The sequence below is a fragment of the Pipra filicauda genome, unplaced genomic scaffold (assembly GCF_003945595.2).
Source record: "Pipra filicauda isolate LSUMZ 115617 unplaced genomic scaffold, ASM394559v2 scaffold149_size4050908_pilon, whole genome shotgun sequence".
NCBI lineage: Eukaryota > Metazoa > Chordata > Aves > Passeriformes > Pipridae > Pipra > Pipra filicauda.
The window spans coordinates 3288277-3313653 of record NW_024103984.1 but is presented as its reverse complement, the minus strand read 5'-3'; the positions used below and the strand labels follow the sequence as shown (position 1 = coordinate 3313653).

At 38.8% G+C, this 25377-nt stretch overlaps 1 protein-coding gene across 1 annotated transcript in view; it reads right to left on the bottom strand.

The window, feature by feature from the left end:
- Positions 1-25377, bottom strand: part of STAT4 (signal transducer and activator of transcription 4) — a 43772-nt gene that overhangs the window by 12183 nt on the left and 6212 nt on the right. The window contains exons 5-15 of the mRNA XM_027737544.2: positions 12517-12615; positions 11638-11730; positions 9688-9766; positions 8022-8107; positions 7231-7382; positions 5923-6081; positions 4974-5066; positions 4081-4140; positions 3212-3229; positions 3038-3131; positions 2094-2138 (exon numbers count right to left, since the gene is read on the bottom strand). Of these exons, the coding sequence (XP_027593345.1) occupies positions 2094-2138; positions 3038-3131; positions 3212-3229; positions 4081-4140; positions 4974-5066; positions 5923-6081; positions 7231-7382; positions 8022-8107; positions 9688-9766; positions 11638-11730; positions 12517-12615 (978 nt within the window). The remainder of the gene's footprint in view (positions 1-2093; positions 2139-3037; positions 3132-3211; positions 3230-4080; positions 4141-4973; positions 5067-5922; positions 6082-7230; positions 7383-8021; positions 8108-9687; positions 9767-11637; positions 11731-12516; positions 12616-25377) is intronic.

The window sequence follows — 25377 nt, the reverse complement described above, 5'->3', positions numbered from 1 at the left end:
CAGGTAGAATCAATCCAGCTCAACCTGTATTGCTGACACAAAGTCGAAAAGGGTTGGTGAAACTCCCACTTCTTCCCCTACACCTCCCCCTCGACCCTATTACAATTTTGCAGAAACTTAAATTTTTCTCCCGGAAAAATCATCTCTGCAAAAAGGTAAATCTACATCAAAGGACAAATCTAAATTAGAGAACTTACACTTTTTAAAAATTTTTTTAATGAGGCAAGTTATATACACTTCTAGTGTACTCATCCTATAACAAACCCAGTCTTAAAATTGTTATAGTTGCTGTTAGTAAACAAAACCCACCCCTTGTTCATGTACAAGCCAACCATGTTCATGTAATAATCACTCCACAGACTGACTTGACCAAGGAGAAGCTCTGTTTGGGGAAACCAACAGTGAACCAGGTCACAGCTCAGCTGTCCTAATTCTCCACAGCCCTATGCTTCATATAGTTTTAAAGGCACAGTGTGTTGAAGTGAGAGGAAAATGCTACCAAAATTAGAGCACCAACATTTTTTAACCTACATTTTTGCCTTTGCTTGTCTTGATGCAAATGACTTTGTAAGTTGCAAAGTAACTGGGAGGCAAACCTTGAGTTTCAGTCTTGCTAATCCGGTTGTGAGTTCTCTGTTCAGAAACACTGAGTATAACGGGCACAAGTATCTTCTGCTTTAGGTTTTGGTGAAATTCTCCATGCTGGTCACACCTTTGCTTTGTACTTAAAGACTGATTTAAGTAACTGTTCTGTTTGTATAACTACAGCTATTTAGACTGTGATATGAGTGATTTTTTTATTTATTTAATTTTTTTTTAACCTGCCAATACAACTTGACCCACAGTTATGCTGATGTGGAAATGCATTAAACCAGTGAAGGGGTTATTTAGCTTTATAGCCAGCATTCATAGAAGCATCTGATGCTTTGGGAGATGGTAATTGTTCTGGTAGCATTGGCAGAGACTGACTCATTGGCTGCAAGCTTCTGACTCTTGCTTCAGTCACAGATATATCTGCAGATATTTGCTGTTAAATAGCTGTGCCAAATTCAGTGATGGTCCATGGCCACCCTAGAGTTTGTGTGTATTCCTGCCTTTCCTCACCCTGCCTACTGCCTCCAGTGGCCGGATGAGGACATCCTGCCTTCTCCCCTGCCAAAAACGCAGAAGGTGAATGGATGAAGGCAGTAACTTTCTTGCCTGAGATTCTGCCTTTGTCTGTGACACCTGGGGCACTCAGGGGAATCACGTTTGTAAGAAGCCAGAGCTGAAAAGAAGGACGTAGGACAGAGCTGTGAAGGTGGTGAGGAAGGGGAAGGGGCGAGAAGCTGGGCAGGGGAAGAAGCAGAGGGTGGTGGTCTGCACATGAGGGATGCTGGAGAGTAGCACAGGCATGGAAGGAGGGCTCTGTGCTACAGGTGGATGCAGGGGCACGGTGTCCTGGGCTAGGTTTAGTGCTGAGGTTAATATTTGTGGCTTCTGTTCTCCACAAGGCAAGGATGTAGGGATTTTAAGCTCCTCTGCTAGTGAACAAGCCCTTGTGATACCTTTTGTTAGGGCTGACGTGCTATATACGGTGTCACCACGAGAGGGGAACCTACAACCGGATTGGGATGAGTGCTGGTAAATCGAGCATGCTTTTGGTCCTGGCTGAGGCAAGCAAACTCCTTTGATGCAAAAATAATTACACCTTTACTTTAGCTGTGAACTTGGCCAACGGATCGTCTATTTAAAGAACCATTCCCTATAGGAAAAATTATTTCAACAAAAAGCTTTAAAAGTTTGGGATTTTTTTTCAAAATGTAAATGACCAAAAAGGTGACCTTAGAGAGGAATGCATATATTTGGATTATTACTTATTACTTTCTATTGTAACTTTTAAAATATACAGATTTAAGGCATATAATTAAAATTTCTATGAGTTGTTCTGAACCGTTCTCATTATACTTATAATAGCATATGATAATTGGGTCCTGTACTTCCTGTAAGAATAGAATATATTTCAAATCTAACAACTCTTTGATTTAAATAAAATCATAACTGAAATACTTGTGAGAGTAGTCAAAACCAACATGTAAAATAAATGCACAAACCTCATTTCCTTTGCTTCCAGCACTTGTTTTCATTTCTTTGGGTTGCTGTATAAAACAAAATAATATTTATGTGTCAGAGAAATTATAGACAGAAGTACATATAAAGAAAATAATTTGTAACCAGAATGCTCTTAGTATAATAAGGTAATGAAGGCTCTGACATATACTTTGATGAAGGCTCTGACACTACACCTCAAAAATTCTATTCAGTGAGGAATCTTAGGATATTTTTCAAGATTTTTTACGGAAACTAAGTTAATGTAACAAAGCATTAATTAAGGTGCTTGCAAAGTGTATAATACAAAAAAGCACTAAAGACCATCCATCTCAATCTCTTTTTGCAAAACTACTCTGAGGCACTGTGGTTAAGCCCCAGAAACATCATAGGTGAGGGAGTCTAGTCAGAAAGTAGGACTCCCTGGGCTGTTAGAGAAGTTACAGAAGCAGTACTGTAGTCTCTCAAAAGACAGTTGTAACTGGCATTAATTTCCACTAGGTCTAAAGCATTCAATTCCATTTCCCCTAGACAATGGTGGTGTGGTTTGGGTTTCTTGTTTGTTTGTTTTGTGTGTTGGGTTTTTTGGCTTGGGTTTGTTTTTGGGTTTAGTTTTTGTTGGTTTGGTTTTGGTGTTTTGGTTTGTTTTGTTTTTTTTTTAACCAAACTCAGTTTCTGAGAAGGTCTGTAATTCAGCATGATTAGTCTTTCCCTTCTCTGGTGTTAACTAGGATTTGCTTTGTCTTTTCTGTGAAAATATATCCTCTTATTTTATTGAATGGATGAAGTATGGAATGGTATAAAGAGGTTCTAGGAGTAAACTTTCTGTATAAACAGAAAGAAAATTAGTGTAGGCTTGACAGTAACACAGTTCTCCCTCCATAGTTTCCAAAGAATCTTTTATTTCTTTGCCAGAAGTATACAACAGGAAAAGAGCAGTCAAACTCACCAAATGTCGAAATTCTACAGACAAGCTTCCATTTGCAGACTCATCCATGTTCATTGCTTTTACATGTGTTCCACACAGAACAAATCTACGATTGCTGTGGAGGACATTACACTTATGTATTCAAATACTGCCGTATGGGAAAAATTTGAGAAATATGATATTTTATTGTCTTACCTTACAGTTGAAACATTCCTAAAATAGAAGAGGGGCAAGGGGGGAGGAAAGAGATTGTGAATCAGTAAATGTGTAAGCCATAGCTTATGCTGAGAAACATATCTTGAGATGGTAGATTTTTGCCTTGTCATGGTTAGTTTGTATTACAACTTCAATTTTTAAACTGAAGAACTGATATTCATACTATCCAGTTGGACTTTTGAATCCGTATATTTTATGTTGGTATTTACTGTCGGACAGTACATGGCTTATGAGAGAAACAGTCCTAGTTTCTCTCTTGCTCATTCCTCCCTCGGAGTGTTTTCCTTCTTTCTTGTGGGCCAACATCCACATCCATGCAGTCAAGGTGTTTTTTAGGGGCTTGCAGAAGCACAACAGGCAGAAGAAGGGAGTAGCTGGTACCTGTGGCTGGGGATGGTGCGTGGTGAAGGCTTGGAGATAAGTAGTATTTCAAAGCTAACTATCCCATAAATGCAATACAGTTTGATTTTAAGTTGTTGTGTGATGCTGCTGTATCAGACTGATGAACTTTATCTAAATCTTGAGACAAATCTTAAATGGACTCCCTGCCTCTTAATTTGAAAATATGGATTAGACTTAGCAGCTTTTTTAAAAAAAAAGAAATCTTCCATTTAAAAAAAAAAAAAAAGAAAAAGAAAAAAAGAAAAAGTGTTACTCTGATCTTTTAACTGTTTGGGGTTTTTTGCTTTGTTTTGTTTTGGGTTTTTTTGTTTGTTTTGTTTTGTTTGTTTTGTTTTGGTTTGGTTTTTTTTTCCTTTTTAGAGCAACATTTAAATCAGATAAGGTAGCCATTGAAAAAAAACTGTGTTGTCTCTCTAGGGAGAGAGAATATCTTAAAAGTTTCTTACTTGTCGATAGTTGCTTTCACTCTGATCTGGTAGTTCAGCTCTGGCAATTTAATTAGCAACCTTCAAAACAGAAAATTGAATATTAACAGAATGAATTTCTCACCAGAAAACATTAGAGACTGGTAGCTCCAGACTAGAGTATCAGAAATTATTATAACCTGAAAACAGATAAGACATCTAGGATTAGAACACAGTTTACAGGGCTGATTACTCAGAAAGAGGAGCTGGGCTGTTCCAGTGGCAAGTGTTCTACTTTCCCTGCAGGTATGTGGGAAATTTAGTATGTATTTGAGGGAATGGCTGGAGAGATACCAAAGAAGCAATAATTAATTAAGAGGTGGATTTGTATGATCTCTGACTGCACCACAGATGTACTTTCCTCCATGTACCCTTTTTCACACCCTCCCCCCCCAGTCTCCACACATGGTTTTTGCTGTGAGGTGGAAATGAGATGAGAGTCCCTCTCGAATCTTTGCTTTTTCACAAAGTCAGGCAAGGAGCTAGTGGGAGAGAAATAACTTGTCATTGATTGATCAGAGCCCCCCAAAATGGAGTAGATTTTCTTTCCTCCCTGTACAGAAGTGGCTCTGAGTATTCTGATGTCAGCTTGGATGATATCGATCATTATTTACTCAGTTTGTAAAGTCACTTAAACAAGAATTCAATACATACAGAACCCCAAAGGTGCTGACTTTTGGCCACAATCTGCCTCTCTTCCCCACCCTGTTTTATTCTTTATTGTCACTTGTTCTGTGTGACAATGTTCCCTGTTCCAGAAAACCTCCCTAGAGTTAAAAGGATCCCTAACACAAGTTGGGCTGCTTTGCTTTCTAGATTCTCCTAGGATAAAATGCTGTACACAAATGAGTTTATATCAGATTTTCTTCACTTACCTTAATTTAACAGTGAACTGTATTAATGTTTTAAGAACCATTGGCCTCTGGGGATGTGTTGGCATGCAGGGCTGCCTTTCAACCACAAATGAACTGTGTGGAAAAAAACCGAAACAAATAGATTTTTAGGAATATGTACAAACAAAGTGCTGTTTTAGCAGGTGGGGAAATGGGGCTGGAATCTCTTAAAGACTTATTTCTCTACAGATACTGAAGTGGAAGCTATGTATTCCAACTCTGAGTTCTCAAAATGATCCAGCTTACAGTTGAATTGTTCTCATAAGAAAACAGATATTTGGGACACATTGAAAATCAAACCAAATTCTATAGTCCTAAAATACAAGGCTGATAAAAGTCTTGGTGTTCCGAACTTTTATCAGAACCATAAAACAGGGTGTGAAAATACATTGAGCATGGCTTCAATAAAATTAATAATTTAATCTTCTTTTATGTGTATATAAAAAACAAGTGAGTATGTTTTACTTTCAGATGGTCACTTGTGGTATGTCTCTGGTATAGCCAGTACAAAAGGCAAGAGAAATGATATTTTCTCTATTAATAGAAGGGTGAATTGGGAGGGGAGTAGGGGGAGTATCTTGGTGGGGAAGAGGAAAGACAAGGAACACTTGCTTTAAAAAAAAAAAGCAGAACAACAAACACGAAACCTCACAACTCTTCTCAACAGAATGTACATAACTAAAATAAATGGGTTTCTGCCATTCACTTAGAGCCAGAACTTGGTCACAAACCCTTAACTGCTACCCACAAGAAGCTGCCTGGCACCTTCAGTTTCTAGGAGTTTTGATGACAGCTATATGTACTTCTTATATTAGGAACTTGGTCATAAAGTTTGAGTGTCTGAGGAACTTATTTTGTTTTAATTCTTAGCAGTACGGTCTCGCTGTTCCAGTTGAGGTAACGTTCTCTACACTGACAATGGCTTACGCACTTCCGGAAAAGGTTGTAGAGCAGAAAGTTGACTTTCTCCAACAGCTGAGGTCTTTGCACAGGAATAGGGTCCCCATCGTAAGTCAGTCTGGTCAACAGTTCATCCAGTTTTTCTAGTTGCCTTCTAACTTGAAAGAGACTCTCTGCCAACAGCGTAAAACTACAGCAAGACAAAGAATTAATTTGCAATCTTTCATGCAAACCATCTCTTAGAACGTAAGAACTAGTGAAGTTCTTGCTTGGGGAAGTCAGAATCAGTATTATGCTTTCTAGCTTCACCCAAACTCACATCCATTCATCTTTTGTTTACAGGAGTATATCAATACATCTGGCACATTACCTACTTTATTTTCAAATATAAATATTTTTGCAACAACAGAACACTGTCTGTGACAATTTGGGAGAAATATATACGAGGTCCTGATGTTTTATATGCAGGGCACTTGTGCCAGTATTAATTATTTCCTACAGCTCAGTAATTTTGCAAAATGTATTCTTTGAAAGGATAATATTTATATAAAATGAGTAAGTTACTAAGACTGAAGAAGTGTAAAAGCAGTAAGGAAAAATAAATCCAAACACCCTTGCTAATGTTTCAGTAAGGTATGTGTGTATAAAATCATGTTTTTAAGCTATTTTTAGCATCTTCATGGGAAAAAATTACTTAATTTAAAAACCCAAACCCAATTGAAACACACATACACACACACAAAGGCAAAAAATCTTTTTTCTTCAAACCTTAAAAAGGTTTTCCTTCCTTTTTACTTCTTAATTTTTGCTTCACCTATTCATAAGAGAAGTCTGATGGGAGAGAAATGACCAGGATGGTGACATTCTCTGGCTATTTTCTTTTTATTTGCAATCGCTTTAGTGTTGCCACCTCACAGACTTCTGCCATTCAATTCCTGCACAGTTTGAAGTCTGGAGGGGTGATGTACCTAGTGAGTCAAAGCATAAAGTCTCTACCCAGCTCCTGCCTAGACAAAACTTCCACTGTCCTCAATGACAAACTCGGTCAGCACCATTCTTACTCAAGCAAAACTCCCAAGAGAGTATGTATCATAGATCTGGAACAACTCCCAAACCCAAAAATGAGTGGCTGCCACAAGTCAGGCTCAGCACTTCACTGCAATGTTATTAATTCTGAATAGCAAATGTTGTCCACCAGATCAAATTGTAGTTTAGTTATTTCCTTGCTTAGCTGCTGATAAAGTTGCTGCTGTTGCAGCTGATCTGAGGGACTGATCATTTCGAGTGCAGCAGACTTCCTGTGGTTTTCAGTGGAAAGACAAGTTCAAGGCAGGTTTACCAGTTCTGGAGCTGATCGAGCCCACCGTGGAGAGGACCCCCAATGCAGGCAATCTGCTGCCGTCTCTTCCAGTCTAGCAGCTCTTCAGTCAGCATGTTGCTCATAAGCATATCGATTTCATGAATCACACGCCCTATTTTACTGAGTACTTCCTGCAAGGTAGGAAAGGTGTCACAAACTGGCCACAGGCAGCAACTGCCACAAATTTCAGCAATTATCATAAAGTGCTGATTACATTTTTTTCAATTATTTTGAAAGTAGCCATACTTTCTTCCTACTGCTTCAGTGACAGGATTCATCACCCATTGTACTTGGAATTAATCCTGAATCTCTATGAACTCTTCTTCAGTAAAACTTCTGTTTTGGGGGGGGTGAGAGGGAATATTGTTGCATTCTTTGTGGGCATAACACCTCCAAGATGTTGACACTTGCAAGCACTGGCAAGTTCAAAAAGTTCTCCTTTTGTTTTGCATCATATACAGTGCATTGGTTTTTTGTTTGCTTGCTTTAACCATAAAAAAAAAGCCATGGACTCAAACAAATTGCCTCACTTATGAAGTGTGCAGAATCATATCCTTGTTGTTGAGCTGTTGTTTAATTGCTGATTCCTTAACTGTTAGTCAAAATCACCCATAGTCACCCAAACGTTTTGTGGATTTTTAACTCCTGTGTAATTTGCCTGTTCTTCTGAGATGAGACTTTAAAAAGGCACACATACACATTTGAGTATTTGGTGTGGGAATAAGGGGAGAAAGCAGATGAACCACAAATGACAAAACATTGTCACTAACCTTTCTCTTGTAGTCTAAAGTATTGAGCATTGCCTGCAACACCAACATTTCCTGTTTAATGTGGGTGCTGTTTTTGTCATTCTGCTCTGCAGGGGATGAAAAAAAAACAGTATAAATATGTGCATGGGTGCATGTGCATGTTTATAAGGGGAAGAGAGGAAAAAACCATGACCAGACTGCAGCATGAACTAGTGAAAAAATAAACTGCATCAGTAGATTATGTAACTGCATATTTCATTTGAAAGGACTAACTTCAGAACAAGTTTAACTCAAGGTTTTATGGCTTCAGTCTTTACATGTGTATGTGGAACAGGAAAAGGCAGAAAAAACACAGATGAGACCTAGACATCTCTACATTTCTCATTCATGTGCATACTCATGGTTATTATGTACATCTGGCTTGGATCAGTGATTGATCTGTACACACAAATATGCTCGTGGTGTCAGCAGTGAGGCTAAAGCTCTTTGGACTCAGTGTGAATTAGTATGTCTGGCAGAGAGAATGGAGGTTAGGCATTTGAAAGAGAGATAAAGTGTTCATCACCATGGGGATTTCAGCAGCCAGGACTACTGGTCACTGGAGATTTCCCCCTCTCTCTAGCTTGTGTCCTTCTCTGGATCATAGTCTAGTTTTAAGCATCCCCAAGCTCACCCCATGCTCTTTCATATGCAGCTCTTCCCCAAGCTCACCTTTCCCCACATTTTGCTCTTCTTGCATCTTTCAAGCTATGTTCAAAAAAGAAATTGGTGCCAACTGTGTCTCTGCTAAGCTCTGGATTGATGTCTTCCCTCTTTTTTGGTAGAGGCAGACAAGTAACTGATGGTCAGCTCAGCCACAGCGATTGCTCACACACGTTGTAAGCTGGCTGTGCTGGTGTAGAGCTCTTGTGACACAGTGAAATTTGAAGATCTGAAAGTCATTTTTTATAAGCAGGTTCGATTTTGCAAGTGGGGCAGGCTTCAGTCATCTGTGTGGCCAATAATTATGAGTGGCCTGATGACTAACAACTCATTAAACCATGGCAACTTGATCTCTTCTGGTTGCTGGGCCATATACAGCCTTAAACATATAGGATTGATGTGTTTAAGAATTGGGTTTCAAGCTCAGCATATTTGCATGTTAAAATATCTGAGCAGACACAAGCAGACCCCAGTTTCTTTTCTGAAAGAGATCATGCAAGGATTGTTGCCATGTGCACATCTCAACCATCACAGGCTGCTCAAACATGCAGTCAGAGTGCTTACCAGCTGCTTATCACCACTGTGGTCAAAAGAGAACAGAAAGCCAAGTTAGAGGCTGAAAAGATCAGTTTTGCACAACTCTGCTTTGGGAAATAAGAGGCTCTTCCACATCTTGCCAAGGAAGGGCCATGTCATAAGTGAGGAAGTTGAAAAATAGATTCTTTAAATTGAGAAATTTATTACTTTTCATGCCCTTATGCAGTTTATCTATAGAAATAGATACTTGCTTGACAAGTTCCTCTTTACCCTCTTAACCCCAAAAGTCATAATAATTCCAGGACTATAACTTTTATGCAAACTGAAGATCCATTTTTTGTGTTTAGATATACTATTTGGGTAACACACAGAATCCCCTGATGTTGGAATCTAGCCACAGAATCAGCCATTTCCCAGAGGATCTAAAGATGATTGTAAAGACTCTTACCTAAGCTTTGTATTGTTTTATACCTGAAGTCAAATTCCTCTTGCAAGTCTTCCAAGTATTTCACATCTTGGTCAGTCATCTTTCCCGGGGAAAAGAAATGAACAAATGTGTAAAGTAGTAGTTTTACTTTCCTACCATTTGAAAATCCCTGAACAGTTCTGGAAACTCTGGTTTACTATCTAGTAAACTTTAAAAAAGATGATTGAATTATAGATGCACATTTATAACTAGATTAATTTTATTTGTTTAGAAAGTCAAGTATTATCCTCTCTCCTGCAGTCAACAGTAGTTGATACAGCTTTACTCCTTCTTGTTCGCTAGTTCAAAGACATACTGGAAAGTAGGAATGATTATGTTTAGCCTGAGATTAACTGAAATTATTATACCAATAATGTTACTCTCTTCTTGAAATTTTAAAGTGGGGCAAATGGATAATTTTGTGCTGACTTAAATGGAAATTGCAATGAGGTGTGCAAAGCCAAAAAAGGTGGAGTCAGAGACAGGAGCAGAGCTCACAGAATTTATTTACAGAATTACTTAAGAATTTGGGCGAAGAAATGAAACATTTTTGCTGCTTTGGCATTTTTCAAGAATTCTTTTTAAAAGGTGTTTTCTAGTAACCAATCAATGATAATTCAAAAAAGGTTATAAAAAGAAGGAAAATAAAAAATGTGGAAATCATCTGTTTTACTTTGAAGGTCTATTTCTGTGCTGCTTATAGGAAGCCTTGATTTTGCCAACAACTCATAAGCAATCCTTTTTAGTTCCCTGAGATGTGCATGTTAAATACCCGTGAAAATACAAAAACGTGTTTGCTAAATTAGGACACACAAAAATTAGCCATTTTGATTTCCTCTTTATTTTGGAGACTAAAGTTTTAAATTATATGTGTAAGGTATGAAATCACATATAAAAGGAGCTGGCTAATTTCTGTGTTCAACTTAATTACCTACTAAAAGCCCCCTGGTATCTAGAATATGTTCTCATTTTCACTGGTCTTTCAGGGGTGGCTGCACTTCCCCACATGGGCAGAAGGAGCAGCATAATAGGCTGCTGCTTTGTCTGCTTTCGGTCTGCAATTCTTATCTTACAAGTTTATACTTAGATAGAGATCTAGTATTACATTCTTCTAAAATTAGCTTTATCCTTTTAAGGGTTTGATCACTCTAACACGTCCCCATGAAAGGAGACACTGATGAGAGACTGATGCTAGGACCTCTTTCCAGTATACCAGAAGTGTTGCTCCTGAATGACACATGGACAGGCATTTTGAATGTAATTTCTACACTGGGACTGCTGCAAAGCTGAAAGTGGGGCTGGGGTAGCAAAAAAGCCATAGGTAATCTAATCCTTATCCTGCCTTGAACTGGGCAGACAGGTATTTTCTGGCTGAGCTTTCAAGGCCTCTGTGGGACATAGCTACAGGTTTGACTCAGCCCAGCTCTGCCCTGCAATGGTATGAGAAACTCCTGGAGGATGGTTACCATCAGCTCCCAATGTTCTTCTCCCCTCACGTCTCCAAACCACGTAATTATGTCACGTAGCCTTCGGCTTTATAAAGGTCTTGGTACGTGACTCAGAGGTCGTGAAGGTTAGCTCCTGCTGACCCAGCTAAAGGCAGTGAAGTTGCAGAAACACATTTAATGAACCTCATGTCTTTTTAGAGACAGTAGGTATGTTCTTACTGCACTTGGTGGTCTGCCTGCAACTCACATAGGGATGAGTGTGATGGCTTAAAAATGTGTAGCTCTCACACTGAACCCAGAGGAGCTGTTAACACCTGAGGTGTGTCCTGGGAGGTTAGTCTGGGCAGATGTCCTTGGAATAATGGAAGATGGTTAGTGCATCTTGTTGGCAGAAGTCTTTGTGCTACCCACCTTAAAGATAGTTCGGGTATGTCTGTATGAAAATCATGTCTGCAGAGACAGCAAACAGACAAAAAAAAGCTACCTGGGCGCTGTTCTTGATGGCTGACACTTTGTGTTCTACATTTCTTTGACGTTCTGAAACCACAGAGTTCTGTAGAGACTTTTCCAGCGGCCCCTGTAACACATTGAACAGATAACTGGTGGATGAGTAACAATAATGAGCGACAGTAACTGTATTGCAAGTCCTAGCATAGAGAGGGATTTCAGAAGCCAGTGTTCAACCAGCAGGAGACTGGTGTAAACACACAGATCTGTTTAGTTCCACAGATTTGAAAGACATGAGGCTTTAACTTTGAAATTCAAAAGGTGAAAGGGTATGGGTACAAAGCAGACATTAAACATCTAGTAAATTAAAGAAACTGAAACACAGATTATTAGATTTCTGAAAAAGACCCATGTCATAAGATTCCTATAGGAATATGTATTACATCCACAGGTAATTAAAAAGAACTCATTTCACTTGAAAATTCTCTTTGAGTTTTAAATACGTAACAATTTCCCAAAAATAAGTTTTAAAGTTGTTGTTTTTTTCTTCAAACAACATAAAAATCATCAATGCCTTTGGAACATATTGGATGGAATGTATTTTGCATTCCATAATTAATATGAATGAATGCATTGCATAATTTAAAATATACACATCTGTTTTGCAAAGAATAATCTCTTTAAAACCTTTCCTACAGATTAAAGTCTTTGAAGATTAGCTGTGACACAGAAGTCCCTTACAGCAATGTTTGCAGCAGTAGAGCCACTAATGAAGTTCAAACATGAGTTTAAAGGGCAACATTTGGCAACCCCTAGTGCACACAAATCACTCCAGTGGAATGAGAGGGCAGGATCTGGTTTTAAAAGCATGTGAGCAGATTAACATGGAGCAGATTAATGAAATGTAATTCATTACCTGTACAGGCATGCTAGCTGCAGCCAATATTCTTCTTTCTTCTCTTAAGCAGTTTGAGATGATCACTGCTATATGCATGGGATTACCATGATATTTGCCCTGCAAGGACAAGTAAATACAACTTTAAAAAATTCAGAGTTCAGATTGTCCCTCTGGAAATCACAAGCAATGTGCTTCAGTGTCTGTGAGCTAAAGCCTGGTGCAGGTGGAAAAGACAACCCTACTGTTTTTGGCCTTTGATAGTGCTGGTTTAGCCTTGCAGTGCAGCATCAGTCAGTGCCAACATAATAAAATATTCTTAGCGACGTTCTACAAAGATTATAAAGATACAATTCTGAGATGTATATCATCTGGAGATCAAATTGCTCCACTGCTACCACAGCTGTTTAGAAAGGGCTTTCCTGTCAGCCTATTCTGTGCATGATTTTATCACATCTTCGATTTTCTGTAGGATGTTGCTGTTAGCATGTAGCACTTCTCCCAACAAAAGTTCGTAAGCATATCAATATGGTAATGATGCAAGCAGAAAGGCTTCCTCAGCATAAACTAGAAGGCTTAAATTGTAATGTCTATAAACAATTTTTCTCTTTCAAAAAATAATGCGCCTAAGATGAAGGAATAAGCAAATCTTGTCCCAAGCCAAAGAACCAAAAAATGTCTATATTTTTACACCACCAAGCTGTAAAGGAGGACTGGGCAGAATTTGAACTAGTATTGGTTTATGCTGTTTATCAAATTGGAATGATTGAGGACTCTCAAACAGCTTCTTTCGTCGTGATGTATTCACCACTATCTGTCATCACAGATACCGCTCTGTGATCACTGTCTCAGCATCCTTCATGGCTTTCGTTCAGTATCATTAATTCAGATTCTCTTCAATCAGTGCTCATACAGTTTTTGGCCATTCATTAGAATTAATCCAGTTAATTTTCCTGTGCAGTTTCTAGAACTGAATTCTACAACTTCTGTTTTCCCCTCTTTATGATTAGTCTTTATTCTCATGACACTCTTCTGCCAGTGAGAGCTTCTTTTATTCTAGCTTTCTCTGAATGTGACACAATAAGTTTATACATACTTAAATTCATGCTGTATCTTCCTTTGATAGCTCATGCCAGTATTAGAAACGAGGGTGTGAAAGCATCTGATAGAAATGTGAACACACTGCTTCTGTATGCCAACAGCTACCATGACAGTGAACATTTATTTCTAATGCTTTTTACTAAACATTTCCTGTGTGTTTTTGCATGAAATCTATGTAATCTGAAATACTTTTTCATAATTTGTTTTGGCTTCAGTTACAAGATAAAGAAATACTATATTAAAAATGGCAATTTTGATCATGGAGACTTGGTTTGAGCTGCTTGGTATTAAACACTATGTGTTGATTATACGATGGTTCCAGGTATCACAGAATATTCTGAGTTGGAAGGGACCACAAGGATCTTCAAGTCCAGCTCTTTAGTGAATTGCCCCTCCAAGGACTGAACCCAGAACCTTGGCATTACTGGTACCAGACTCTAACCAACTGAACTAATCTCAGGATTAATATAGACTAAGGTGATAGATATAGGACTCTTAAAAATTAAATAATTGAGGTAGAAAATGTTCCCTTCTAAAGAAACCTTGACTTCCATGGCATTGTTAGCAAGGAACTAAACTTTCTAATGTTTCTAGGGTTTCTGAAGTCTTTTCAGGACAGATAAAGTACATACCCACAGTTCAACCAGTGCGTACCCCAAACAGTCCCAGTGCTTGCCCCCTTTGTCTTTAAAAGCAGTTCAGGCCAGTGCTTTACTCCAGCAATCAATTATCAGCTGTATCAATTACCCTGAGGAACAGGATATATGGACCTGGCTGTTTTTTAGGAGCTTCTCTGGAAATAAGAAGTGGTGAGTAATACCACCCTAGGACACACCATGCCTTAGATGAAACACTAAACACTCCCTCCCTGCCTGCTCCTTCCTGGGCAGTGAGGGGGAACTTAATCTTAAGGATACACTCCTGATTTCCATGTCAAATAACAGTGCCAAAGAGCTGTCATTACTTCTGTCTCCCTGACAGCTTCTTGGCTATAAGGGTAGTAACTATGTTCTTGCTGCACAGTTCCTTCAGCAATTCAGGTCCTGTAATATATTCATAGTCACCTTTATTAAGCACATTCCCAATCTGTGTAGTATCAGGATGTAACTTTGGGAAGGGAAACATGGGAAATAGCTGTGATCTTCCTGCAAAGGATTGAGTGGAGTGTCATGTGGAAGTAAGGTCAGGGTATGGTCCAACAGCAAAAGCCAGAGTAAATTAACTGCTGCAAAGAGTGGCTGTGCTCCAGCTGTGTGGTGCCAGCCCAGTGCCCATCTGATTCCTTAGGGAGTCAATCCAGGTTGCTAACTGGGATGGAAACAACCCATGTTTGAATGGGTTGTCTGCTCCTCAGTGGACTGCAACTGCTCAGCAAAGGATGAGTTTATAGTTAAAGACTAGCACAAGTGAAGTCAGGAGAGGGTGGCTGGGAGCTGGGAGAGAGGAGAACAGTCATGACTTGTTTCAGCTGCAGTCAGTTTTATCACTAAGCCTGTCTCATCCACCTGTACCTTGATTAGATGAAAAAACAATCCTGTTATTAATAAGGCTTGGGATGAAAGCTGTGGGGAGAAATCTGTGACTGTGGAAGCCTACTGATGGACATATTAATTACTAAGTTAAGTCTGTTAATTTATGCTTGTTGCTGTTATTTTTTACTAGTAAAACAGTGTTCTGCCTTCCCCATAGATGGTCTGTAAATGAGAACCATGCCACAAGTTGGTATCTGAAGCTACAATGCTTGAGGAGTGTGTAGTCCCAGCTCACCACTGCCTGAGAGAATACAAGCACAGCAAGGGTTTAAAGGAGTCAAACAAAAGCTATTTAGCAAAGTCAAAAAGAAATAAATATCCTCTCCTGGAGCTGGAGAAATGCATTTATGTAGAAGAGGCACTTAAAAAAAAATATTTTGACAGTGGGATGTGTTAAAATCCCCCGCTAACAATGCCGGTTATTAGGGACTTTCCTAAGCATTTCTAGACAGTATTCATATGCAAAACTTTCAAAAACTCTTCCTCTCTATCTTTTTCTTTGTTTCATTAAGAGAAAACCATCTGAATCAAGAGGTAAAGGGAAATTCACTTTTAAAAAATGTCTTTCTTCACTAACTCATAAAGCTCTAATAATAAGCCGTGCCTGTACTTGTGCCTGTCTGGCGCTTCTTCAACTTGATTCACTTTGAGTAGACACCAAGAAGGTCAACAGAGAGCTGCCACCTGTCCTTCTGGAGCAGCAGCTCCTCAGACAAAGCTGGAATAATGATGGGTCTGCAGTGGAAACGCTTGTGACCAAAGGCTGGGAACAGGCCTTGCCTTTCTGATGGGGAGACGCTCTGAACTCTGGAGAGCTGACATGGAGCTGAGCTGTGTGCACAGCCCGAGTGGGCATCCCCTTCTGTTGGTCCCAAGCTCCCTAAAACAGCTATATTTGTAAAATACAGGCTGTATCAAAAGCCCCTTTTGCAGTAAGCTGGCAGATGGATGGCAACTCAACAGCAATAAATTGATAAATAATAAATAAATTGTAATGTTAAACAATGGTAACTTATTAAATAGCAATAAAGCAATAGTAAGTTATTAAATAACAATAGCTACTAAAAGTCACAATAACCAATTTGTTTGGCTCTCTAAAAGTAACAACACTAACATTTTTCTCCCTGTGTTTTTTAATTCTCAGCAGTAATTATTCAGAATATGCCACTTGGTATTCCCTTATTATCTGTCTACTACCATCTCTTGCTGTTCTGCACTTCTGTTTTGTCATTGTTTGAGGGCAGCATTTGCTCAAGATGACCTTAGTTCCTAAATGACTAATAGAAAACTCTCTCTTATCATCAGAAGAGTAGCATAAGTTGAAAATTAAGAAATTTTATCCGAAAAAGACTTGAGATGGTGGAATCCTAACATAGTGTAACAAGAACATTAGCAGCCAGAAGAGGAAGAGTGTGGATTCTGTAGTTATGCAAAATTGTATTATTAAGTTTAAATATTTGTGGAGAAAACTGTCTTTTGATAAATACTAACAAAGAGAACCTGAGGATTTGCTTTTCATATGAAGTTTCAAATAGAAATAACTGCTAATTCTGTTGTTCTTAGAAGATTTCTTTCTCCTCTATTCTGTTCCAAAGAGGTCTTTCATATCGTGAGTTACAACAAAAACCAAATGATCTTTTTTGGACTGGCTTCTTCTTAATAACTACCAGCATGATGCTAAATTTAAACAAACAAGGGAAATTAAACTTTCATTCTGAACAGGTGAAAATTTTCTGTGAATGCTGATGACATTTCCTTGGAGAAAACCTTCCTATTACCACCCGGCATGTGCTCTTTCTGCTCCAGAGACATCTGTTGTGATAATATCTTACCAGATCATGGGGAAAAACAAAGAGGCATTTTTGCAAAAACAATTTATACATTACAGCATGCAGAATTTAAAACCTTTAGCCAAATTTTAAAACAGCTTGAACTATTCGGGGTATGTTAAGATGCATGAAAACAGTGGCTGGGGAAATGCAAGATTTGATTCTGTAAGTTGCAAGATCATGAGGAAACTTTAAAATAAATATTATGACACTTTAAAATATATGTGCTTTTAAAAAGAACACCAAACAACTCTCAGTTTTAGCATCTGAAAGTTGCTGCTTTCTCTGAGACAAATGAAAGAAATCTAGACTAGAGATTCATTCTCTTACTCTTCTTTTCTTCCACTTTTTTTAATTTTTCAAATTTTAGCTGATTTTCCTGTGGGCAGTTCCATCCCATAGTGGATCTTTCCCAATCAAACTAATAGAGGCATCTTGCTTTTCATGTGTGAAAGGTCTCTATGTCCTGTGCACACCTATCCACAATACTGGATGTGCACTACTTGCACAACTGACTCTGTTTTCAGTGGTTAAAGTAGAGGATTAGGTACTAGTGACTGCTGGTCTCTACTTGTAGAAGGATGTGCTGTGCAACCTTTAGAAAGTCAGTCAGGGGTTTACCTGGTTATCTCCTTGTTATCAAGGTGACATTAAAAAAGGACTTGAGTAGGTTTTAGTGCTTTCCAATTCTGAAAAAGCACTTCAGAATTTGGTTGGGTTTTCCCTTCTTCTCTCTCTCTCTTTTTTTTTTCCAACTATCAAAAACATCATCTGTATTTTTTTTCTAAGTTCTGCTAGAAAAACTCTTCTTGAGCTTTTAATTGTATACAATAGGAGCTTTACTTGGAGGCCTGGAACTGTTAGCTAGTATGACCACTGATGTATTTGTTCATATTGAATGAATATTTAGAGAAGCTGATGGAAGGGAGGTGGCACATGGAGAGACGGGAAACAGGATTACAAAGTCAAGCAAAAATACATTTCCTTCCCTATTATTCACTTGTTATATGCTTATTTTACAAATTCTGATATTCACCATCTTTCCAGATAAGCAAATATCTCATCTTTCATAAAATCAAAAACCAGGGAGAAAAAAAAAAGAAAAGTTTGGTTTTGTTGTGTATCTCAAAGAAATGTGTGGGTGGGAAGGCATAACCGTACACACTTATTTCCCGTTTTCACCTTCAAATATAACAAACAACGTGTTGCCTTGATTTGTTTTCTACCTTTGTTAATGCATCCAGGCAGAAAGTCTGATGAAGACAGTAGTAGAATACAAAGAAAGAGTCAGTCCCCGATAAAGATGAATTGCTTGGGAGTTTCTTGAAAGCCTGTATTTAAACAGGCAGTATTCATACTAAAAAATTATTTCCTACAAGAAAGATGGCTCTGTTTTATCTAGGTCTTTAAGAGGAAGTACCTGTGACACTACCTATTTAGACTGCTCTTGTTATACTTTTATTTTTAGATTTCCCCTTCCCTGTCTCAAAATACATGAGAGAGCTTAAAGGCAACCTCATTGTTTTAGAAAACTCCTATGATGTGTGGGAAGTCCTAATACATAGGTCTGTAGTCTTGTAGTTCTGCTTTTCTCATAGTGTATGATGCATAACTTCCAAAAGATCATAATGTTTTTAGGGCATGTGCACCCAAATTGCAATAGGCAAAGCTGTTTGTAAAAGCACAGTGAGTGAGCTGTGAAGGCAGAGGGCTTTTTGTCTACCTCTCAAATTCCACTGCGGAGTCCCACCCAGCAGCCACTAAAATCAGTCAAGGAACAGTCTATAGAAACAGCAGATTTCTGAGCAGGTAGGGTGAGATACAGCTACAGAAAATACATGTCTCTAGAACTCATCATCTGACAGTAGAGCTGTACAGCCAGGGAGGGATAAATAATGTAGTGATGCTTCTTATTTAAGTGAGATTTATTTGAGAATACATAGCTTCTTATTTTTAAATGAGATTTATATGAAAATAAATAAAAACACAAGTGTTCCCTATGAAAACGGGTAAAACAGCAGAGGACAGAGAGGACTGATCCCCATCTCCCCCTCCTCCTCTGGACTCAAAGACCTGAGTATTATTAACTAATCTCTCAGACAGATGTTCAGCTGCAACTGAGGTCTTAATACTTCAGAATGAACAAAGCCCACAAAAGGTTATTTAGTTTGTTTCCTTGTTTTTTTACCTCTGTCTGTAAATTAACTCTCATTCGTCCTGCAAAACCAAAATGAAACATTTATAAGCTGTTAGAATTGTGTTCTTTAAATAATAACTAGAAACCCAAAAATATTTTACTTCTAATAGGTAACTTCTTTCGGTGTTGTATCAATCATTTTAATAATCTTTGTTAGCTGAGACTGCTAAGAGCAGACAGCTAGCTGCTTTAGCACACAGACTTCTATGCAGGGTTTCCCATCTGAATGGCAAAATTTTTTGTTAACAGCTTTAATGTTTGAGCTGGAAAACTCACTGGGGGCAGTCTAACACAATCTGAATTGTGTTAGGCAGCAGGACATACTGGTTTGAAACACATGTCCCACTTTAACGTGTCGAGTTGTCGATCTGGCAGGCTGCATGAGCGCTAAATACGTGTAAATAACATTTTGAAATGGATGTTTTGTGGTTTATTAGGAACTTTCTCTATTTTGTTCCATTCTTACCCTTTTGTATGCTATAACAGGAAACTGCAACTTAAACATCAATGGCTCTTTCCGCTCTTTGCAACTGTTTCTCAGCACAGGGCTTATTAGAATTGTTTGTGGAGTACCAACTGGAATGTCCTGTTTCAGATCTAATGCTATTTTGTCCACTTTCTTTGAGGTACCGAAATAGATAATCTTAGGATTCCTCATATATGTACCTTTCTGACATAGAGGCTTATGTAAACAGTCATTTGAATTAAAAAACCTTTATATATTCATTTTAGTTCTGTCTGGAGAAGCACAATGATATTCAGTTTCCACTATAAATAGAAACAAACTGGGCAGTATAACCAAGAACATGAATTAGGAATGCACTACTGTGTTACTGTTTTAAGTACCATCATGGGAAGTAAGATGCTATTTGTTTGTACTGTGTAGAAAGAGGGTAAATTTTTCATGGAGAGAAGTCCCATAATGTTAATATATGTTGTTTAAGATGACAGAAGATACTTTCAGATGCTGTTCCAGACCTTTCCATAAAAAAAACCAAAACAGACCTCTGCAGGAGAAAGTATATGTAACTAAAGTATTATTTCCCAGCTACTTAGTATAAGTTCCAAAAGTTTGTTTTTATATAACTGGTTGGTGTGAATCATCATATCTGGTGATTCTGCCTGACCTCCCCCTTTGTAAGCAGACCCCAAGGTGTTAGTGGTGTGTGTTCAGAGACCTGCTCATTCAGGCAGAATCCCATTGCCCTTCCTCCCCTCATCTTAGAATCTAGCAGGGCTGGTGATTGGGTAAAGTTCACCAATACTGGAGAATCTCCTGTGAGTATTAAATGAATTTCATGAATATACATAATTTACAGCAAATTGTTCCCCAGAGCACACAATATACTCATTAACTTCGGCTTCAATGGTAAATGAGCAGAGCAGCCCTTCTTATTATTCCTGAAATCTGTTATTTCACTTTTATAAAGGAAGATTTATGTAATCAGATTTCCCCCTGAATACCATAAACAGTGATGTGACACAGATGCATGTTGCCATTAATGAGAAAGGATTGCTTTCAGAAGTTATCTTGAGTCTAGAGCATAAATGAGGGCTTCAGTTATGAGTAGGATGATTCTGGGAATTCCTGCTTTTGTCCTGATGTCATCCTGCACCCACTGCAGTGCACAGCACAGACAGTGGCTCTTCAGCTCCTGAGAGCTCACCTGAACCCACCCTTGGGCCAGGCTGCATTCCATGGAGCTGCTTCTTGTCTAGCAGGTACCTGATGAGTGCTCCAGATTTCCAGCTTGGAGTGTGTGGGGGAAGGACATCTTTGAGATAAACATCACTGAACATTATTAGAGACTTACAGGCAATTGTCCACCAGCATCATTTCTAAATGGAACAGTGGGACACTGGTGCATAGTGGCCACCTCTGATTCCCAAGCTACTCTGAACCTCCCCTGCCTTGGCTCCCCTGGCGCACTGCAGCCTGGCTGCTTTTCCCTGACTGAGGATTTTGGCATATGAGGCAGGAATGTGGAGAGTGCCTGTCTTACATGAGTGTCTCTGCATTCCACCCGTCGTCTTTGTGTACTAAATCTACTTGAGTATTGTACAGGAGCTTACATCAGGGACAGGTTCACTGTCATGTGAAAACATTCTTTCTGAAAACTAGGATGTAATTGTTCAAGGGCCAAGGTTGTGCAGACTGTTGCACCTGCAATTTGGTTCCTTGAAGTGCTAGGCAGCTCTCCTGAGCTTAACATCTGCCCTTTACTATTTGTTGTCATGGCAACAGCACAAACCATCTCCTTGTGACTAATCTGCTTTGCTTTTCTCCATCTAGGTTTTAAGAAGGAGAAAGAACCACAGGCATAGTTTCCCCACTCTTTCCTCCACTGCCTCTGAACATTTTCTGCCTCTTCCCTTTCCAGAACCACTGCTGGGGGGAGCAGGAGCTCTGCAGGAAGATGGACAAAGAATTTAACATTAGAAAGTGACTGGGCTGTTCAGTATCCCACTGAAAAGCACAGCAACCAAAGGCTGCTCTGCTATAAAAATGAATCCAATTTACTGACTAGAGAAGTAATAATAATGTAAGAAGTATATATGAAGGATTTTAACCTAAAATGCTGACCATGATTTTAATACAATATGTGCATTTATACCAGATTAGTGTCAAAAGTGATATTTCAATGAAAGCAGGAAATAGAGAAGCAAATTACAGAGAGCTAGCAGTAACCACAGCTGCTTAACTAAGTTTCTCAGCACTATTTTCAAGTGCTTACAACTTTTACAAGTTGCGTGTTTCCTGGTCAGTGTTTCTTTTTGCCTCCAGATAATTTTGAAGATGTAAGCAGTCTGAGCAAAAAATGCCACGTTCCATAGTTATTTCTCTAATGGTGAGAGAATAGGGATGGTCCCTGTGGGATAAAAGCAAAGGTGCCAGGCCGACCCATCTTTGTGCTAAGAGTTCTACTCTTTGACCTTCAAAACACCCAAGATTGCCCAAAACTGTATTACAGTTATGAGGCAGGCAAATTCTCTCTTCTTTCACTACTTATTTTCATGGAACAACTGACATATTTATGTCAAGATGTTTCAGGTCAAGGTCAAAATAGAACACTTTCTCAATTTTATAACAAAAAAGAATCCCAGGGAGATCTTTCAGGTGAGGTGTGCTTGGCTATGGTGCTGGAAGCTCCTAGACATAATTATCTCTAGATTCAGTAACAGCACCAGGAATCTTGATCCTAAGGAGTCCTTGTCTGTCTGGCAAACAGCTGCACAAGCCATTTATAAAGCGTGCATTGCTTTCTCTTCTAAGGTTGCTCTTCACTAACACCACAGTTGTATTTCTGATTAAATTTTAGTCCCTCATTTTGTGTTTTACCAAGAACTGCAGATTCCTTCTGAATAACTTTTGTGCGTTCTCTAATTTAATCTTTTTTTATTATTACTATTGCCATAGTATTTAGGAACCTTTAGTATAGCTCAACATATAACGCTCTGTATGTAGTGATAAGGGATGATTTCCAGCATTTTCTCATTTGTCGAGTATTACTCAATATGGCAACACAATTTGGCTCAAAATAATCAACAAAGATTGTACTCAGATCGCGTATTGAGGTTGAACAGCTTTGTGTGTGTGCATGCTGTGCATGTGCCTGTATTTCTGTGTGTGTGGTAGAGAGGGGAAGGAAGAGGAGTGTGAACTGTGAAATTTCAAAGAAGTGCCTGCACTAGAGAGCGAAGCAGAGATAAAGGTGGGCTCATGGTAACAAACCTTCAGAGAAAGTCAAACCAACACTGTTCGCAGAGTCACCAGAAAGGAAAAGATGTTTACAAAAGCAGCTTCCTCTCCTATTTGGGAACCCACTCTTTCTTTCATCAGTCAGTGAAAAATCTCATTAGTTTTACTGCGTACCCTTCCAGCCTCCTTGTCTGTGGGTGGTACGTTGGGACAAAAGGAGCCATGGCACTCCACTATGCACATCGGTCACATTCTTCTGGTGTTGTCTCATGAAACTGTCACAAACTAGCTCAAATCACAAGAGTTAGGGATCTGCAAGGGCTTCCAGCTGTGGGTGGGAAGCCTAATGCCCATCTCCAAACTTTGCATATATTCAGCAATAAAATGCAAGTGATGCATTAAAAAAAAATAGACCCATAAGTACATAATTTGCATACTCAAATTTAAGAGCGTTACGGCAGATACTGTCCATGCTATGTGTCATGAACAGTTCACAGTCCATTCACAATTCTTGACAGTTAATAACAAAGATAGGCTATCAGCTGATTTCAACTACTATAGCATTTCTTTCCTGATGTAGTTGCCTAACCAATGAAGATATATTTTTAACAGCTGAAGCCAGGAGACTGCCTGTGCAGCTCTACAGAACATGCAGCCCATACTTTGGCTGAAAATGCATTTATGTTTTGTGTTCTAAAGATTAAAAGTTGTAACATAGTATGTTACGCAAACATCCTAATAACTGGTGTCATAGATTTCTTAAGAGAGTTTAAGTTATTTGTCTTATTCAAAAATAATAATAATAACTCTCAAATATTGCAAGAGCCTGGACCTACTCCAGCCTACATAAATTATTCTGGAAATCAGAATATAGACTGTGGGTGATAGTGTTAAGGGTCAGGAAAAACTCCAATATCTGTATCTGGTGGTTCACATGTGTAATTTGAAATGAGTAGCTTTTTATCTAAATACAGGTTATCTGCTGTCTTGATGTAATGGAGATAGGCCAGCATTATTAGTGATGGGGAGAGTGGCTGGGTTTTTTTGCTCGGCTGGAAACATTCTAGTACAAAGCTCAAGACTCAGATCCTTTTTTAATAAGCATTATAATTCCAGCATCACACGTGGCCTCTCAAGGAGTTTGTAATGCAAATCTACAGACCTTTGCAAGCCAAGGGAGCAAAGGGACCTGCCTGCTTGAGAAAGCTTGCTAAGGCAGGGCCTGGCAGTGCTACAGGGTGATGGAGGAAAACAAGCTGGTGCATGTTGCACCTTGTGGGGCACTACTTTTCAGAGCCAGCAATGGAATGAAATGATGGGTCAGGCTACTCTATATGGACTTGACTGTTGTTCTTTCTAGAGAAGGAAAAGACCAGCGCTGGTGCTCCTGTAACTAGTACGTGGTGACTGTAACCCAGCTGGTTCAGCTGTAATGGGGATGCCCGAGCATTTTGGCTTGTTCTGGAATTGTGACTCAGACCCTTGCCACCTGAGAAACCGTTTAATCACAAATGACTTAAAAATCTCCTCCTTTTGTCTGTCTGGAACAAGCCTCCTTTGCTTTGTGTTCTCCATGAAGCACTTCATAATTTCCAAACATGCCAGGATTTCAAGGAAGCATTTTTCACTCTGGCCATGTTTACACTGGTTATTATGTGAACTCACATGTGTGCACCCAAGGCCTGATTGCTTGTCTTGGTGTGCCCAATTTCCCAGAGTATGCAGCACTGATGCTTCAAGTTTTGGTAAAAAATTTAGAAAAAAATACATGGTGTAAAGAGTAGAAGGAACAATGAGAGACTTTAGTTTTGTAGAGCTTGTCTGTACGTATATACTGGTTCAAAGTGCATGTGCACATTGTGATGGTATAATCATAAATGCACTATCTTTTAAGCCAGGAATACACCAATGTACAAATGGAATACACCATTGCCCTGCTCTTTCCACACATTCCACGCCACTGTGGAATAACCCTTTACAAAGGTGAGACAGCCCTGTCTCAGCCCTACTGTGGTGAAATGTGCCAAGACCATGAGAGAAATTACAGGATTAAGCTTTCTGCAGTTAAAACCAAAAGCAGTTCAGTAAATTTGGTGTTTGAATAGTACTGAAATTATGAAAAGTGCTGCTACACAAACCAGAAAAGAAACAGAAAGTGACTTTATTTTTAAGTTACAGGAGGCCACTTGCATAACACAGGATGAAAAAGTGGTAGTGATGGAAATATTGTCATGTTTTTAAGAGGCCACAATTAGGGATAAAGAGCAGAAAGACACAGCCACAAAGAGAAAAAAATAATTGGCAAAGTCAGGGTAAGATTTTCCAGACCAGTGTGTGTGTATATATATATATATCTATCTCATAAAAAAAATGTTTTGCAAGCAGTGAAATTATCATTTAAGTACTGATGGAAAACACCATCAAAGAGGAGAAAAAACCCCAAACTTTCATTAAACGCAGTTGCATATGCACATAAAGGATATGCAGAAGACAGATAGATGTCAGAAAGTAGGTGACTAATGA